At 42.5% G+C, this 18457-nt stretch overlaps 1 protein-coding gene across 4 annotated transcripts in view; it reads right to left on the bottom strand.

Moving 5' to 3' along the window:
• Nucleotides 1-317: 317 nt before the first annotated feature.
• The window catches only part of LOC138764971 (ras association domain-containing protein 8-like), a 51993-nt gene continuing 33853 nt past the window's right edge, over nt 318-18457 (bottom strand). For 2 of the 4 annotated variants that reach the window (XM_069941499.1, XM_069941496.1), the window contains exons 3-5: nt 14870-15756; nt 4662-4785; nt 318-1195 (exon numbers count right to left, since the gene is read on the bottom strand). In XM_069941499.1, the coding sequence (XP_069797600.1) occupies nt 1086-1195; nt 4662-4785; nt 14870-15756 (1121 nt within the window). In that variant the 3' untranslated portion in view covers nt 318-1085. Of the gene's footprint in view, nt 1196-4661; nt 4786-10005; nt 12581-14869; nt 15757-18457 lie in introns of those variants that run through there. The other 2 variants (XM_069941497.1, XM_069941498.1) reach the window with 2 other exon arrangements.

Genomic DNA, 18457 nt, shown 5'->3' with positions numbered 1-18457 from the left:
AAAAAGGTAATGATAGGGCTTACTTAATTTTTTTTTTACAAGCTTGTTTATATTCTTTTTTTAGCCAATAACACTTATGTGCTCACCTCTTGCTGGAAAACTTTGGAGTTTATTGATGAAAAAAAAATGCTTTAACGCTAATTACTCAATACCTTTGTATCTGCACATTTTCTTCACGTGTCATCAATGCTACATCATCCATGCTGAATAAAAGGATTTGGTGCCATCTCAGCACTGATCAATGTACAGAACAAGATCTCATTGAACTGCAGAGGAATAGACAATTTGGCTGTTAAAGACAGTATCAGATCTGAGTATTCAAGTATAGTATGTATTCTTTTAGTTACAGTCTCCTTAACGGATCTAGAAATTAACAGCTACTGGATAGATTGTTACCACAATGACATAATGGTATTCCTGGTTCCAAATAGATCAAGTACCCACAGAATTAACCAAGTATACTTCCAAAACTTCATGAATTGTAAAATTGTGTCAGTATGATATATACCCTGGCATATACAGTTCCATATCTACATCATAAATTAATTGTTCAGCGTGATGTAGACATGTGTGAGGTTCAGTGCATGATCCATATATAATCCATATATATACTCTTGTTGGTGTTTGGGCAGGTCCTCAATATACACATAAATGCGCAAAACATCGACTATCTCTTTCCATCCCCAGATGCAGCCTAACCTGCTGAGTTCCTCCAGCAGTTTGTTTATTGATGTAGTTTTCAGCGTCTGTAGGTGTCTTCACTATGCACAAGCTAGTTTCAGTATAATTTTCAGTATGGTATCTGTAAAAATGTGATAAAATCATTCTGAGGCACTGTCAATGCAGAATTTCAGTTCCAAATCTAAGTCTCAGATCCAAATCCATGATACGACAAGATGAAGTTACCTGCTTCTCATGGGAGCCTGAAGTTCCATACTAAGATTAAAGCAAGTACCTTTCACTTTCAGTGCTTTGGTAACACTCACTGGTTAATATTATTAAGAGTTAAAGCTGATAGAACAAGCCAAACATGTTGAAGTGCCTGTTACATTTAAAAGAATCACGATTATTGTAAGATGAAGGAGCTATACATAAATTCCTTCTTGGTTAAAGGTGGAGATCACTGAGTTCTGAAGATTCTTAGTTTTGGTAGGAAACTTTTCACACTTGAGGGAGTCCAGATGGAGCAGAGGATCTGTGGAAGACAACGAAGGGATGAAACTAGAAGTTACATTAGTGTAAGAAAAAAAAGCCATTAAAAAAGACAATGTTGACATCTACCTCAATTAGAATTTGGATGGTACTCAACTTTAAATAGTTAATTAAAGCAAATATATTCACCCACCCATTTACTGTTCCATCCAAGTAAAAATACAGAAATGCTGGAGGAACTCAGCAGGTCACACAGCGTCCATCGGAGATAAAGATGTATAACTGATATTTCGGGCCTGAGCCCTTCTTTAAGGCCCTCATACTTTGAAGAAGGGCTCAAGAACAAAACCTTGGATATATATCTTTACCTCCTAAGGACGCTGCGAGACCTACTGAGTTCCTCCAGCAGTTCTGTGTTTTTACTACAACAGACTTTCATGTTTCACTACCTTTTCATCTAAATCAACCTTGCATACAGATGGTGGATGAGGGTATAACAGTGGCTGATGTCTACAAGCTCCAATATGTTAGGCAGATCTAGAAGGTACAGACACATGGGATCCATGGTAAATTAATGTGCATGGTAAAGAGTTTGGATACAGAATTGGCCGGCTCATTGAAGTCACAGGGTAGTGGTGGAAGGGCATTTTCTGGCTAGAAATTCATAACTAGTGGTGTTCCACAGGGGTCAGTGTTGGAACAATAATTTAAAGCTAAGGACTGAGACTTGTAAAAGTTAATTTTCAGTTCCAGAATGTATATTCAATATTATAAGTCATTACATTGACAAAAGAGTATTTTGATTAGAATGAACAAGTACTAACTTTCTACGATGTTTTATCTTTATCTGCGGAATCAGTAATGGGAACTCTGTGTTACTCAATACACTTAAATGGGGATTTAGAATTGGAAACATGACCTTTCAGTGCAGCACTAGGGGGAGCAGTTCATCCCAGTCATTTGACTGTTTGCATGTATCGAAATCTGCTGTATGATTTGTGCTTGAATTATGATAATACATAGCCCTTCCCCCCTCCAATTCCCCCCCCCCCCCGCAAATCCACCTCAGACACAAAGACACTCAAATCCCAGTAGATTTTAACATTTCCAAGTTTGCTGATGACAACCTGGGTCTCAACGTGGACAAGATGAAGGAGATGATCGTGGACTTCAGGAGGACCAGGAACAATCACCCTCCACTACTCATCAACAACTCTGTAGTAGAGAGAGGGGAGAGCACCACGTTCCTTGGAGTTTACTTAACTAGTGAACTATCATGGATACACAACATCCCCTCACTTGTCAGGAAGGTGCAATGGCAAATCCTGAGAAGACTAAAGAGGGCAAGGTTCCCAACCACCATTCTGTCAATCTTCTACAAAAGCTCAATTGAGAGCATCCTGGTCGGCTGCAAAACAGCGTGGTACGGTTGCTGCAGAGAAATGGATCAGAGGATAATCCACAGGATTGCAGAGTGGCAGAGAGGATCACTGGAGTGTTCCTCCACCCCCATCCTCCCATTAATGTGATCTACCGGGACTGTTGTCTGAAGAGGGTGCACAAAATAATTGAGGACCCATTCCACCCAGCAAACAATATCTTTCAGTTACTCCCACTGGGAAAGAAAAAACAGGAGTATCAGAGCCAGCACCACCAGGCTGAGGAGCAGCTTCTTCCCATGGGCAGAGAGAATGCTGAATGACCAAAGGAACTGTTCACACTAACCACCCAAGACTTACATATTCATGAAACAATATTTATTTATATGAATACTTGTCCTTCATACGTATTGTTTGTCTGCATGTATGTTATATCTGGTTGTGTGTCTGCATGTTTTGCACTGAGAACTGGAGAATGTTGTTTCGTTAGTTGAACTTGTACAGATGACAATAAACTTGACTTGACACAAAGCTCTGTAGGAACTGAGCTGTGAGGAGGGTGCAAGGGGTACATGGGTTATGTGAATGAGCAAGAATGGATAGATAAAGTGTAGTATGGAAAAAAAACATTTTGGTGAGAAGGATGAAAAGCAAAATATTTCCTGAATGGTGAGCAATGAATTAATGTCTTGCAGGAGGATTTTGGTGATCTGGTTCACCTAATGTGAACTTGCAGGAAGTGCAATGAATTAGAAAGGCAGATTGAACTGGGTGGGACACAAAAGCTTTTATTGCAAATGGGGTTGGGTATAAATGTGGGAAATTCTTGTTGAAGATGTACAGGATTTTTTAAAAAATTTAGCTGGGGAGCTGTGGGGAGTTTGGATCTCCATACCTATGTAAAGAATGTAGAAAAGGTCACACAGGAACTACAAACATTTAAGGAAAAGGAGACACTGCCTTGTGTAGACTGATAATGATCTGTTAGCCTTTTTTTTGCAGATTGACAATTAACATTAAAGGATGTAGACACACAGGAAAGTCAAACAAACATGGGATGCGTGTGTGTAAACCGCCCCCCTCCCGCAGATAAAGAATTAGCAGTAAACCAAGGCTGCATAAACACAAAGGTGCCTGGCATATCTTAAACAAAATCCTCAGGACATCACTTAAATATGTAAGGACTTAAACAAGATTAACTGTTTGATGAGATTAACTGTTAAATGTTATATGTAATTAATTTACATTCCAAAAAACACAAAGACATATGCAATGAGAAAAAACAGGAACAATCCGCCTCAAAACAACCTCTAAGAAACTTGTGAAAATTGCACTGCCAAAAAAGGACCATACAGTAAAAGGTGAGCCAAAATGCTGTATACTTTGAGTAAGGCTCAGTGCAAGGAATGAGTGACAGTGCCTACTCTTCTTTGCTCCTGCCAGGTTAATATAATAAAGTTGGTTGTCTACTCTGTGGTTCTGCTGTTTGTTCTGTTACTGCGCGGGCTGACTATCACGCCTATGGAAGGATGTACTGACCTTAATGTTAGTGCAACACAGATACAGTGCATCAGTGTCTGAGAAGTTAATGCCACAAAGAAACCTGTGGTCTCGTGAAATTTTCAGAGGGAATGACAGGGTTCATGATGAATGTTTGCTTCCTCCAGATGAAGACTTCAAAACTAGGTGGGAGGAGTTCAAAAGAACTGCCATTGAGCACTGAGATGAGGAGAAATTTCTCAATGCAGAGGTTTGTAAATCTTTGGCTTTCTGTACACCTTTTAGCATATTCAAGACCACAAGATCAAATTTTAAACATTTCAGAAATTGAAGGGTATAAAAATTGGGGAGTAAAATTCCAAAAATCTGGATGCCAGAAATCTGGACCACCTGAGAATTCGGACTTTTTGACAATTGTCGGCTTTTGTGTGCGTGTGTGCTTGCATTGCATAAATGCCACAGATGTACGGCCCAAGAATCCAAAAAATCCGGACCAAACCAATCCCTGTGCAGTCCAGATTTTAGGACTTTACCTATAGAAATAGATGAAGCAGAATAGTTAGGATTATTAACTGGCGGGACAGGCTAAGGGGCCTTTAAGGCATTTACTTGATTTAATTTCTCACTCACCTGTGATGTCAGATCTCTCCTGTACGGGCAGGATGCTGACCTTAGTGCCTGTCCGTTGAATAAACTGGAGGAGGTTTGCCTGCCGTAGCTCTTTGGTCAGTTCTTCCAGCTCACAGTGTTTTCTCTGCAAGAGGGAAAGAGAAGTTGTTGTTTGTCTGACTACAAAATAGTGGAATCTCTCATCACCGGAATGGTAGCAGGACTCAGCATTTTAGAATAAGATAATCCCCTAAATTTAGAAATGAAAAGGCTATCCTAATTGAAATGTTTGCAATGTTAAAAGACTTGATAGAGCAGATATAGGGAAAATCCCTAACTCTCAGAAAAGTAGTGGCTTGTAGGTTAATTGGGTGTAATTGGATGGTGTGGGTCTCAATAGCTGGAATTGCTTTGTAAATAAAATTTAAAATCTATTTTTGCAGGGAAAATAAATGAAAGGAAGTCTTGTGCTGCAATAGCTCCATTTGCGTAGCAGTTAACAGATTGCCATTACAGCACCAGGGACCCAGGTTCGAATCCAGTGCTATCTGCAAGGAGTTTGTACGTTCTCCCAGTAGCCTGTTGTGTGTGACTTTTCTCTGGCTGCTCTGGTATCCTCCCAATCCCCCACATCATATGGGGTTTGCAGGTTAATTGGGTAGCATGGCTTTTATGAATTGGATGGGCCTTCTATCATGTTGGATCATTTAAAAAAATCTTGCCTTGCAACTGGAGTTTGATGAATATTATTGTCACAGAAACTATCTGATATTATCTGAGGTATATGCATTGCCCAGAATACTGAAAGAATTCCTTGTTCCTCTTTGAAATAAATAAGATCTGTTATATTAATCTAAATTAGCATACAGGATTTTAACACCTGGTCTGAAAATTATATCTCCAGCAGGTCAGCACTTTCTCAGTTCTGAAGCAGTGTATAGGTTTTTGCTGTATTCTCTCATGGTTTTATTTTCAATAGACTTTATTCACAATAAATTATTTACAAAAAAAGAAAACGGTTCAAAGTCTTTTCACATCCAAAGTGCCAAATTCTATCTGGAAGTGTGGAACTCACTCCACAGCATTGTGAATGAAGAAAACTTAAGAGCTTTCAAATTGAATGAAAGCAAAGAAGTCAAGAGGTGTGGAACGAAGCTATGGTAAATGTGGTGTCATAAGGCCGCACATCATCTTACTGGATGATGCCGTCAACTCAGGACGCTGAACGGCACACTCCAGACCCTGTGTCAACCGCATTTGATTTTACATTCCAGAACATGAAGAATAATCTTCTCTTCTTTCCAATCTAGTTTTCCATCGACCTCGGAACCTTTCTCATGGTGAAAACTCCTGGTGATTGAGAGCAAAGCACAATTTGCTGGAGGAACAGTGGCTCAAGCTGTTCGATCCACTGTGTTCCTCCAGCAGATTGTGTTTAGCTTCGGATTCCAGCATCTGCTGTCTCCACTGTGTCTTCTGGTGATGGAGTGCTGGAGGCAATCATGATTTGCCAAAAAATTTCCAGAGCAATGGGAACTTCAAATTGTCCAATCCCAATTAGGTGGAAGTTTACAAGATTCTGGGAGGCATAGACAAGGTAGACAGCTGGGTGGGAAGAGCGAACACCGGAGGATGGCTGTACAAAGTGAAGGGAGGAAAGTTTAGGGGAGACATCAGGAGTCATTTTTTCTCACAGAATTTTGTGGGTGCCTCAAATGCATTGGTGGTGGAGACTGAAACATTAGGAACTCTCAGACAGGCACATGGATAAATCAAAAATAGAGGTTTATGAGGTAGTAAGGGTTTTGAATTATTTTTGTAAGAATATATAGGTCAGCATAGCATTGAGGGCCAAAGGTCCTGTACTGGGCTGTAGTGTTCTATATTCCATGTTAACAGGCTGCTTTGCACCAGCTGATTTTTCTTCCAAAGTAGATCAGATTTCAGACTTATCGTCAGAGTACATACATGGCATCACATACAACCCTGAGATTCATCTTTTTCTGTGGGCGTGGCAGAATTACCACTAATTGGTAGTGCAAAAAGTAAACTGAGTAAACTGTACACAGAGTAAACATGTAAACAATCAAAATAACTGTTGACAGGTAACAAACATAAGCAATTGATTGTGAAATAGAGAGAGCAAAGAAAAATCAATTTAGTGCACAAGAGTCTTAAATGAGTCTCTGATTGATTTTGTCATTGTGGATTCTGTTGATGGAGGGGTACCAACTGTTCCTCCACCTGGTGGTGCGAGTCTTGTGGCACCTATACCTCTTTCCTGATGGCAGCAGCGAGAACAGAGCATGTGCTGGATGGTGTGGGTCCTTGATGATTGTTGCTGCCCTCCAAATGCATTCCCTGTAACTATACTCAATAGTGATGAGGGTTTGTCCTGAGCTGTGTCCACTATCTTTTGGAGGGATTTATGCTCAGGGGTATTGGTGTTCCCATACCAGACCATGATGCAGCCAGTCAGCACACTTTCCACCTCAAATCTGTAGAAATTTGCCAGGGTTTCCGGTGTCGTACCAAACCTCTGCAAATTTCAGGAAGTAGAGGTGCTGATGTGCTTTCTTCATGGTGCCATTGGTGGTTGGGTCCAGGAAATATCCTCCAAGTCAGTGACTCCCAAGAAACTAAATTTGATCACCCTCTCCACCTCTGATCCCCCAGTGATCAATGGATTGTGTCCCTCTGGCTTTCCTTTCCTGAAGTCAACAATCAGCTACCTTGTCTTCCTAACTGGGCAGTTTTAGTGAATGTGGGGTGTTTTGTCAGTGTCGGGCTGTGCAATTGCTCAGCAAAAGGAGGTGTAAGGCACTCCTTCTGTCCAATAGCCTACAGGTCATCCTTGGGCAAGTTGTAGTACGTTTAGCCTCCCAATCAGGGCCACATGAAGCCATGGATTGCAGACAGTATATGGTTTGTACAAGCAGATTCTACAAATTGGAATTTATGGTTGTAAAATTAAAAACACCGGGCACATGATTCTGCTGATCAATGGCCTTGGTTACCAGTCCAGTATGGACACTGCAACTGAAGAGGGCAACAGGAAACCATTTCTGTAATTTTCATATATTATCATCATGAACTCAACATTGACTATGGTCTCAGCTCAACAAACACAATTTGAAGGGTCAGAGATCGCGATGGATTGAGAGACATGATCGCCCACACGCCTGAATGCTGATGGAGTGTTTTATTCATGGATTGTTGGTTACTATGGAAATGGGTAAACTGGTATCCCATCATTTAAGCTCCCTCTTAGGTTAAACACAATCTACAGGAGGAGCTCAGCGGATCAAGAAGCATCAGTGGGAGGAAAGGAAGGAAATTCTTTATCTAGATCTTTATTGGCTCAGAACATCAACCATTTTTTTTCCTTCACTGACGCTGCTTGACCTGCCGAGCTCCTCCAGTAGATTGTGTTTAATCGAAGAGTTTAACCTGCTGAGTTCTTCCAGCAATTGCAGTCCCGTGTGTCTCCATATTCTCAAGTCGTACAGCACCAAACAAATGCCTTCTGATTCCGTCGCAACATCTGCAACTTGTTGAGACCACTGGGTGCATCCACATTGTGAGTTAAGCAAGAATGTCTGTAGATGCTGGGGTCAAGTGCAATATCCATATGTGCTGGAGAAACTCAGCTGGTCATGCAAATTTCTGCAACACGTTAATGAATTCATATTGAGAACTATTTATAATGAATAGCGCATTTAAAGGCACGAATTTGGCTAAATATCGATCTGAGGTGCAACATGAGTTTGGATTATGTCCAAATGGCAGAATTCTCAAGAATTCTTCATTGGGTTATCATCTCAATCACCTTCTGCCCTGAAGTATTCCCAGCCAAATGACCTTTTTTATCATTTTCAATATTTTTATAAGTAAAAACCTCAAGGATCCAAAAATAAACTATGCTTTAAAAATGACCCTCATCATTTTTTTTTACTGAGTTGTGGGTATTGAGGAGACTGATCATTAATTCCTCAAGAGTCCAAAATATCTCTGGAGAGTTAACATCCAGGCTCAATATAAATGGACCAACAATCCAGTTCTGAGGCTTCATACACCTGGAATTGTTTAGTGTTATTAGGCATGATTAGAAACAATTCTTGATAGATTACGTGGCTAGCCAAAGGATTCTTCTGTGAGTTCCTTGAACAAAATTTATCCCATATTTCTTGCAAGGTCCAATTATTGAGAGTCCTTCTGAAACTGTGCCTGGTCATGTTGTACACAAGTCTGGTCTCCTTCTTCGCAGAAGGAGATACTTACAAGAGAGGAAATGCAGCCAAAGTTCACCAGGTTGGTGGGACTGTTGTATGAGATTAAGCAGAAAGAGTCAAAATTCTCTCGAGTTTAGAAGCAGAATCAGTGAAATGTACAAAATTCTTACAGAGCTCGAGGGATAGACATGGAATTAATCTGGGCTGGGATGACTACTTTTAAAATAATGTCCAGCACAGAAATAAGAAGACTCCTCTATCTAAAGGTTGGTGAATCTTGGGAATTCTCATATTATTTTTACATTAGATTATTTATGTAAGAAATCTCATAGTGTGGGGTATCAGATTGTACCATTGAAGATCTACTCAGTGTGAGTCCACCTCAGAGGTCTTTGGTGGGGAGAAGTGCTCATTTGGCTGTCTGGGCTAGCAGGCATTGCAATGGCAAGTGGAGGTGGCAGATCAAGTTGCCCCAATGGAGCAGAGTATCCAGAATGCCAAAATTGTCAAGTTTAGAGATGCATTGATGGCAGAGCAGAACAGAACCAGAAAGTGTGCATGGTGTTATCTGAATTCAGGACAAAGCTTTGGCCTCGATTGTTGCGTACGTAATCAAGTCAAGTTTATAGTCATCTGATTTGTACAAGTACAACCCGATGAAACAGCGTTCTCCAGTTGTCAGTGCAAAATATGCACATATAGACAAATAATACATATGCAGGACAAGCATTTTACCTATGAAAATAAATAAAGAATATTTTGAATTTGATGATGTGAAACACAAAAGTGTGCAGGCGCTGTGATTGTAGTAAGAACACCAATGTGCTGGAGGATCTCCAGGGACTGCTGAGCCCCTTAATCTTCTTTGAAAATCATGGATTGGATCTGATGTTTCAATGGGTTGCAAGACACAAATATATATAATGCTGAAGAATCTAATGTCACAGGCTAATGACAGGTCTGCTACTGGATGGTTCACTCGTGGGAGTAACCTTTGATGTGACCCCGCAGGCTGAAAGGCTGGGCCTCATCAGCAATCAGTATTGATTCACTTATCCTGACATGGAGTGGCTGATTATCAGCATTATACGAAGTTCCTTTTATTGCCACGCAATAACACATTAACAATGTAGTTTCGATTCAAGATTCAATTTATTATCATAGTAATAAAACAGTTTCATATTACATTATTTCTTTTTTTGCCTGCTGCAAGGTAGACCGATTTGCCACTGGCAGGAATTGCCTAAGTGCCTCTTACAATCAGAAAGAGAGAAGCAAAAGAGAGGATCCCCTCCCCCCCACCCAGAGTCACCGAGTGTCCATGGATTCACCTCCAGCACCTCCACAGCCTCAGAGTCCAGCCCAAACCATTTGCAACCTAAGATCCAGATCAGAAGTCCCGACACGGTCAGGAACCCCTCAGTGCCCATGGCACCTCCTCGCATTCCTGGTTCTGACTATACATATGCTTTTGTCTGCCTTACAGTGAAGAGTCACCATGAGCATTGCCTGATGCCCCCGACAAAAAGAGAAAGAGAAGCAAAAGAGAGTCTCTTCAGAGTGTCCGTGGATTTTGCATCCAGCGTTCCTGCAACCTCTGCAGTTGCGCAGACTGGTTCCCATGAGCTAGACACCAGCAGCCCACAGGCTGGGTCACAGTCTGGGTGGATCCTTCAGCAGATGAGCCCCTTGCTGGTCCGCTGCCATCGTCACCCCTGTAGGGTCATCCCCCATGCTATTCCTTCTCAACTGGGGGTGGGGTGGTGTTCTCCCCATTTCTGCTGCCCTGCACTGGGTCAACTGCTCCTTCAGAGTCTGCAACCCATTCTGATCTGCTGCCCAGCAAATGCATGGCCATCTTAGGCACAGACATTGCGGTTCCAGAATTTTAGAAAAACACCGTCAGCAACTTTAATAGACCATTTAAAGCCTGCGTGGAGCCCTCAGCATCAGGACAGGGCAGTAGGATCTCATGGAACGGAGTTGTGGCTCCACTCCCTGCTCTCCTGGGTCCACACCAGTGGCAGCACTGTCATTCCAGCCAGGCAAAAGGTACTGAGATTTACAGGGGAATTAACCCACTTATTCTCCTGATGGGGAAGGGTAAGCAAGGTCTTGGAGTTGCTGGACGGCAGAGGGGATCTGACTGGAAACATTGCAAGATTGTGAAACACTGTGAAGGTCATGGGTGCCTGTCCATCACATTTCTTCTTTATTACACTGAAAGAAAGTCAATATACTTTGATACAGCAGTTGCCGAGAGCACCTCGCAACCAATGGGTCACATTCGAAGAGTAGAAACTATCTCAATATTAACAGACGTGACTCACTTGTTACCAACAATGTGAGAATGACCAGATCATTTTCTTTTGCAGGGAGCTTGGACACAACCCCCAGGACTGGTCTCTCAGCTCCCCCTCAGGTCTTGTTGGCCTCAATAAACCGAATGGCAACTGCACGCATTCCAACGGGAACATACATTCTGGTGTCTACCCGTTTTTCCTTATTCCTGCCAAAACAAACCCCAAAATGTACATTTATTTTTTCACTTGGCATTTCTTGCACATTATGCAGATAGTGCAATCTTGCATTACAGAAAATTGCTCTACGCACCATTTTCGAGGAAAGTGACCTCCCACCCTTTAATGCAAGGGTCAACCATACAGACAGAGACATTAAACGGAAAAGATCTGTTCATGTGGGGTCCAGTGCAATGCACATAAAGCGCTGGAGAAACTCAGCAGGTCATAGGAAGTAAAGGGTAACCAACCTTTCAGGCCTGAGTCAGAAATCAGGGAAAAAAAAGCAGACAGGTGCCTAAATAAAGAGTGGAGTGAGAGGAGACGAGGGAGAGCAGCACAAGGTGGGAAGGTGGAAGAGGGGAAAAAAGCCAAGATGATATGGGGAGAGCAGACCTAATAGGAGAAGGAAGGGAAGGGAGCGGAGAGCTAGAAGAAAGGAGACAGAGGGTTAGGGAAAGAGAGAGATGGGGAAGGGGGTGATTAATGGATGTTGGAGAAGTCGACGTCATGCTGCCTGGTTGGACCAGAAAACCCACTCGTGCTGTTGAGTGACCCCAATCTTCAAGCACATTCTTGAGTTATGTATGCAACTCTTTAACCATTATGCAAGCCTTTCTTGGAAGAGGGTCTTCTGAATTTCTGTTTTTGGGTTTTCTTAGTTCCAGGAGAAAGATCTCAGGCAACACAAAGGAACACTAAAACGGTCGCCCGGACATTTGATTTCACAATGCAATGTTATCAATTCTGCTATTTTTTGCCTTCTGGATGCAATTCTAAAGTTCTGTCCATGGACCAGAAATATATGGAGATGTTTGGAAGAGGAAAGGGAGGTTTGAAAATGAACTGTGGGAGAAGAATGTGTGGAAAAGAAACTGGGGAGAAGAGAAAAAGTGGATTGTAGGCTCCAGTGTGGAGCAGTCAGTCAGTGGTATAGATAAAGCAGGCCAGCTGAGAGAGAGAGAGAGAGAGAGGAAAGTCAATTGTATCTGAGGGACAATTTTAATCTCCAGAGTGGTAGACATTAAGATACAATAAATATTAATGTGGCTATTAATCTGCCTAATTGTTAAGAGCAAAGACAACAATATTTTACTCAAGTGCAGTTCATTCAGGAGCCTGACGACAATGGGAAACCAACTATCCTTGAACGTGGAGTTGCGTGATCTCACAGTCAAGAACTTTCTTCCTGATGAGAGAGAAAAGGGTTTGGTCAAGGTTGGATGAGCCTTTTAAAATGGTTACTTTTCTGAAACAGCAGAAAGAGGAACGCGGAAGGAGAGGGAAGGAGAAAGTAAATGCTTGCACTTTGGAAAATGATCTTGTCAGCAGTGATGTGAAGATAGATGGAGCAAGCTTGGGGTTCGTCACCAGCAAGCTACTGTCACTAAGCGAACACAGAGAGAACGAACTCCTTGTGGAGTGGCTTGGGATGGCTCAGATTGAGGCACTGTTTCTCCAAAGGCAGTAGGAGGTTCTGGAGACGACGAAACCATCTGTGGATGGTCTTCTGTGCAGAGGAGAGCCCCCAATTATATTCATAGAGGAGAAGACCACAATCTGAGCAAAACAGGGTTCGTGAGCTTTTGAATTTTAAAAGGAAAGGGACAGGTGATCTAAACAATAAAACACTGCTTTATTAACACAGAAAGGGATCATTTCAATAAATCTGCCATAAACAAACTTTAAGAGAAAATAGACTGCTGCAAAATCAATGGCTGAAATTATATAAGCTCCTAATTACTGTAGAATAATGGGGCATCAATTTGAAGGACATAGGGTTCAGCTGTTAAAAAAAAACCCTGGTTATTGGGTCTAAGGTTTGGAAGGAAAGGGCCCGATGAGTGAATTTATCCCTCAACCATGTATAGCAACTAAGGCACTGGAAATAGCATCCAGAGCATCAGACCAGGTATGCTCCTGTCAGGGTAACATTTCTTGTGGGAAAAATCAAATTTAATTGCAAGTTGCTTACAACCCCATCAAAATAATCCATGTTTTATTATGCTGGATCCCTGGGCTGCAGCAGAAATAAAAGGTGGTTCTCTCCTGAGACTTTGCCTCTGGAAGTGGGCAGGGTTGACCGAGCCAGAGGGACCGACGTGGCTGGGGATTCTGCCACCAACTACCCTGAGCTGATTGGTTTGAACTGGAGGTGAGGTGTGGTCCTCCCTTGCCTTGGGAGTGGTGGATGGGAAATCAAACAGCATGTCATTCAATCCCCACCACCCTGAATTGAAGGGAGCACTTGGGGTCACCTGGGGAGGTGGATTGTACCTACTGCAGTCGCCTGTCTGATTGGCTTCAGGAGCCATACAGGAGGTAAACAAGCCCCTCAGCACACCAAGTCTGTGCCCATGTTCCATTTCATTCCATTTCCCCACACTCCCCCCCCCCCCCACCGCATTCCCATTGACTCCGCCCCAAATTCTACCACACACATACACTTGGGGCAATTTACAATGGCCGACTAACCTACTCATCTACATGTCCTCGGGATGTGGGAGAAAATGGGAGCAACTGGAACAAACCCTCAGACCTGCGGCCCCGCATCAACCTGAGGCTTCATTTTAAACCTTTTCCAGCAAGCACATCTATCTACATGTACACCACAAGGTTGTGACCATTGTCAGTGCAAATACCACGATCAGCTTCCAGACCATTTGCCAAGTGGCTCATGTGTGTGTGTGTGTGTGTGTGTGTGTGTGTGTGTGTGTGTGTGTGTGTGTGTGTGCGTGTGTGTGCGCGCGCGTGCCTCATAACCCTATTTTTTTTTCTTTCATCCATGTGCCTAAGAGTCTCAATGGAAGCAGTTTGTTAATGGATGCAATGGACTTAGTTTGTTAGCTAAAGTAATTTCCTTTTGGGCATTTACACTTTTCAGTGTGCTTATTAATGATAATTAAAGATTTAGGAGATTATTGTTCATATTTTTTTGAGACATACCTTGGGCACAAAGGTGAGGACATTAGACATATCCACATTTATTATCTGTAGGAATTCACTTCCTCTTGGGTAATGAGGATTTGGGATATCTATGAGTGAAGTGCATATGTCTTTAAGAGATGAAGGTATGCATTTGGGTAGCACTGTGACTGCATTGATTACCGCAACGTTAGTACAGTGCCAGCGGCCCAGGTTAAAATCAGCGTTATCTGTAATGAGTTTATACATTCTCTCAGGTGTCTGTAAGTGTTTTCCCTGGGTGCTCCAGTGTCCTCCCACCCTCCAAAACACACGGGTTGTAGGTTAATTGGCTGGCATGGATTTAAATGTCTGGAATCAGTGTAATAAACTTTTAAAAATTTAATACCTTTAGCATGCACTGTGTGCTGAGTTACAGAGAGAATACGCCCTAAACACAAAGCCAAACTGAAAAGTCTGACCAGAAGAAATCCCTGCCACATTAATCCCTCGTGTGTGCGACACAAACACCAAGAGGTCAGAGCTAGTGCCCCACAGCCTTCCACAGACTGACCTGAATTTCATCTTCTGCCTTCCCAATGGCTGCCTCCACCAGTCTCATGTCCTCCACCTGTTCATTGGCTTCCTGCAATTTCGCATTTATCTCCTCTTTCAGTTTCTGAACTTGGTCTCTATGCCAGGTACAGGGTTGGACCTGCTGCCATTCCTTCTGGAACTGGGCAGCCAGGGTGCCAGCCTCCAGGACTTGCACCTCCAACAGTTGCTCCCTCAATTTCTCCTCACACTCTGCCAGCTTTTTGCTCACGCCTTCCAGCTGTCCCCTCAGCTCCTCTCCGTGGAGCTGCTCAGCTTTGAGCTCGTTCTCCCAGAATTCCACTTCCTCTGCCTTGGCACTCCGCTGGCTGACCAGATCCTGAAGTTGGCCGACTTCTTCACTGGCCTCGGATTTCCTGTCCTCTACCAGGCATCTGATTTCCACCTCCACCGACTCCAGCCCAGCTTGCAGACTCCGCAGCTTCTCCTGTTGAAGGCATAGCAGCTGATTCAGGTCCTCTCCCGGGCAATGAGCAATGCCCGAACCCCCTTTGACCTTGGCCTTGGCCTCCTTGCTCTTCCCGAAGGACTCCAGCCACTCCCGAGCCCCTTCGGCAAAGTTCAGCGACTTCCTCCTGGCTTCTTTCAAATGGCCTCCTCCATCACTCCTAACCTGGAGCTTTGCCAGCGGAGGGAGAGTCTGGTGGCAGGTTCTCCTGTCAGGCCCTTGCACCTTCTCTGGAGCAGGCATCAGGCCGAGTGAGGGCCCGGTGCGGTTCAGAATCAGCTGTACGTCCTTCGCCTGCTGGCCCCACTTACTGAGGGAAGGCAAGAGTTTCTCGTCTGGTGTCAAATGCCTTTCCACATCCTTCCACTTCTCCTTCAGTATGTAGCGTCCTGTGCGACCTGTAATTAGAGTGGAAAACCATTGCTACCAGAGCACAGAGTGATGTCCCTCCCAAGGGTAGGTCTCGTCAAAAGCCCAGAGGAGACAAGTACTGTTGCATTTACAGTGAACCTCCACTTTCTTGCATATTTGGGATTTTCCTGGTGCTGAGCAAGCAAAATGTTATTCCAACTATTAATTTGATTTTGATTTAATTTAACTCATAAAAAATCTTTTCAGCCCACAAACCCATGCTGCCCAATTACACCCAATGGACCAGAACCCTCGTACTGAAAGGCGGGAGCACCTGGAGGAAACCCTTGCAGCCATGCACAAGCTCCTTACAGACAACGCCGGATTCAAACATTGGCGCTGTAGCGTAATTGCGCTAACTGCTACGTTACTAATACAAATTTTTAAAAATTTAGCGTTACAGCATGGTAACCCTTCTGGCCAATGAGCCCGCACCACCCAAATACATCCTTGCAACCAATTAATGTGGGAGGAAACCCAGGCAGACCCAAGGAGAGCTCTTCACAGTCAGCATCAGATTTGAACCCAAGTCTCTGATGCTGCATTAGCACTTTGCTAATCTGTGGCCCTTTTCATGAACTTTTTTTTTACACAGTACAAATTTTTTTTGAATATTTAATTTAATTTTTCCAAGACTCGCATGGAACATTATTACATACATCATATAAATCCTATTTTGAAATTACAGAGTCTCATATGATTGCCCAAATCTCACCCCCCCCCCACTCCCACTGATAACAATATGAAAAAACAATTGTCCAAAACAGGAGGGGTGTCCATATCTTGAACTTCACGAATTCAACCCTATTAACCTAACTATATTATTTAAACCTTTTCGGGGAAGTTCATTACAGTCCAACTCCAATAATCCAAAATTGGATTCTCCAAAATCCTCATTTATCCAAAAAAAAGTTTAATTTCAGATAAATGAGGATATCTGAAACAAATCAGAAATCCTCAATTATCTGAAATATTTTTGGAGCCAAACTGACTTCAAAGTTGGGAAAAAAATTCACTCGACATGAAATTAGAACGATTGTCCTCATTCCAGGTAACACCCCCTCCCCCTCCCTTTCTATTTCTTCTTTACCTTCCCCTGTTGACTTTTCTCTCCAACTCTCCCTCTCAAACTCTGTGTCGCTGTCTCCCAGCCGCAAGCAGTCGGAAAAATCCCTTGTCATGAGCTCATCAAGGAGAGCGGCCTCCTGGGGAGGAGCAGGACCTTGGGCTCCCGGCAGGAGCAGGGACCTCGGGGCTCCCAGCAGGAACGGGGAGGTCTCAGTGATCAGCATTTTTTAGGTGAGAATTAAACATTATTTTAATGCTTAAAAAGCCTTTCCTTGTGCTTGTTGTTGTTTAAACACTGTTACAAGTGATTTGCTGTTCCCACTGGGCTGCTTTCAAAAAATGACCCAAAAAAACTGTTTATCCACCATATTTCAGATAATTGGATTTGTTCTGTATATCCTTAAGCCAGTATGATTCAAATAAAGGTGCCATATTTAACAAACACGTCCTATTTCTATCTAAGCTTAGAAGTTATCTTTTCCAGGAGGGCACAACTTTGTATTTCCATAGTCCAGCGAGTAGTAAGTGTGTGTGTGTGTGGGGGGGGGGGGGAGTCAGATTTCCATGTACCAGCTCCAGACTTCTGCTAGTGCATTCCTCAGAAAATGGATTTGATAGTTTTGTGGCAATAACCATAAGATTCCTCAATAAATACAGTTCTGGCTCCAATGGAAAATCCACGTCTATAATTTATGTAGAAGGAGGAACCTGCCCATGACTTTGATGGGGCAGGATCAGTTGTATTACGATGGAAGTGATGCCAAGATTCGAATATTTCTTTCAATCCTAGTCCATTCTTATACCAACAAGTTTTTTTAAAGCACTTAACAAGCAATTTATATTAAATTCTAAGATGCCAAGAGTCTCCATGGAAAACTTACTGGGGATTATTCATTGCGTGGACTACGATTAACCAATTTTTAAAAATTATATATTATTTGGCTACCAATCAAAATTTATAGCATCATTTTTTGAGGGAGGGAATATTCCTGATTGGTCTACACGTGGCGGGTGAGAAGATAGCAGAAGATCTCATTTACAAATAGAATATTATTGTGTGGAAAGACAGATAACCCCATTCTAAAACACAGAATTTGGATATGGCCACAAATAAATTAATAAATGTCTAAAAGTGGGGTTATCTTCAAAAACACCCTTGTATCAAAATGAGTTAATACCAATGACATGAGGAAATAAAATCCTGGACACTTGGCACCAGAAAGGGATCAAGTGTATCGAAGATTGTTATGAACAAGGACAATTTATTGTATTTGAACAGCTTAAAACAAGGATATGATTTGTCAATTCGAACTTTCTTCTGTTATCTTCAATGAAGATCTTTCTTAAGAGGTAGACTTTGAGGAGCGACCAAATTGATCTGATTGCTATGAATGAACATTTTCTTTATGAATTTACAGAATACCCTATGGCAAAAGTAGAAGACACACAAGTACAGGCAGCTGTTAGAGTGTCCTTTCAGAATTAAACTAGCAAATGAAAATACCCATTTGAAATAAGTGCCTCACTACTTGCATTAACGTGATTGTCAATGGAATGCCATGTGAGCGCACTAAATATTCTCTTGGCTGACAATGATCCTCGCCTTTAGTGATTAGAGCA

This window comes from Narcine bancroftii, chromosome 5 (genome assembly GCF_036971445.1).
Source record: "Narcine bancroftii isolate sNarBan1 chromosome 5, sNarBan1.hap1, whole genome shotgun sequence".
Lineage (NCBI taxonomy): Eukaryota > Metazoa > Chordata > Chondrichthyes > Torpediniformes > Narcinidae > Narcine > Narcine bancroftii.
This window is presented reverse-complemented; position numbering and strand designations above follow the sequence as displayed.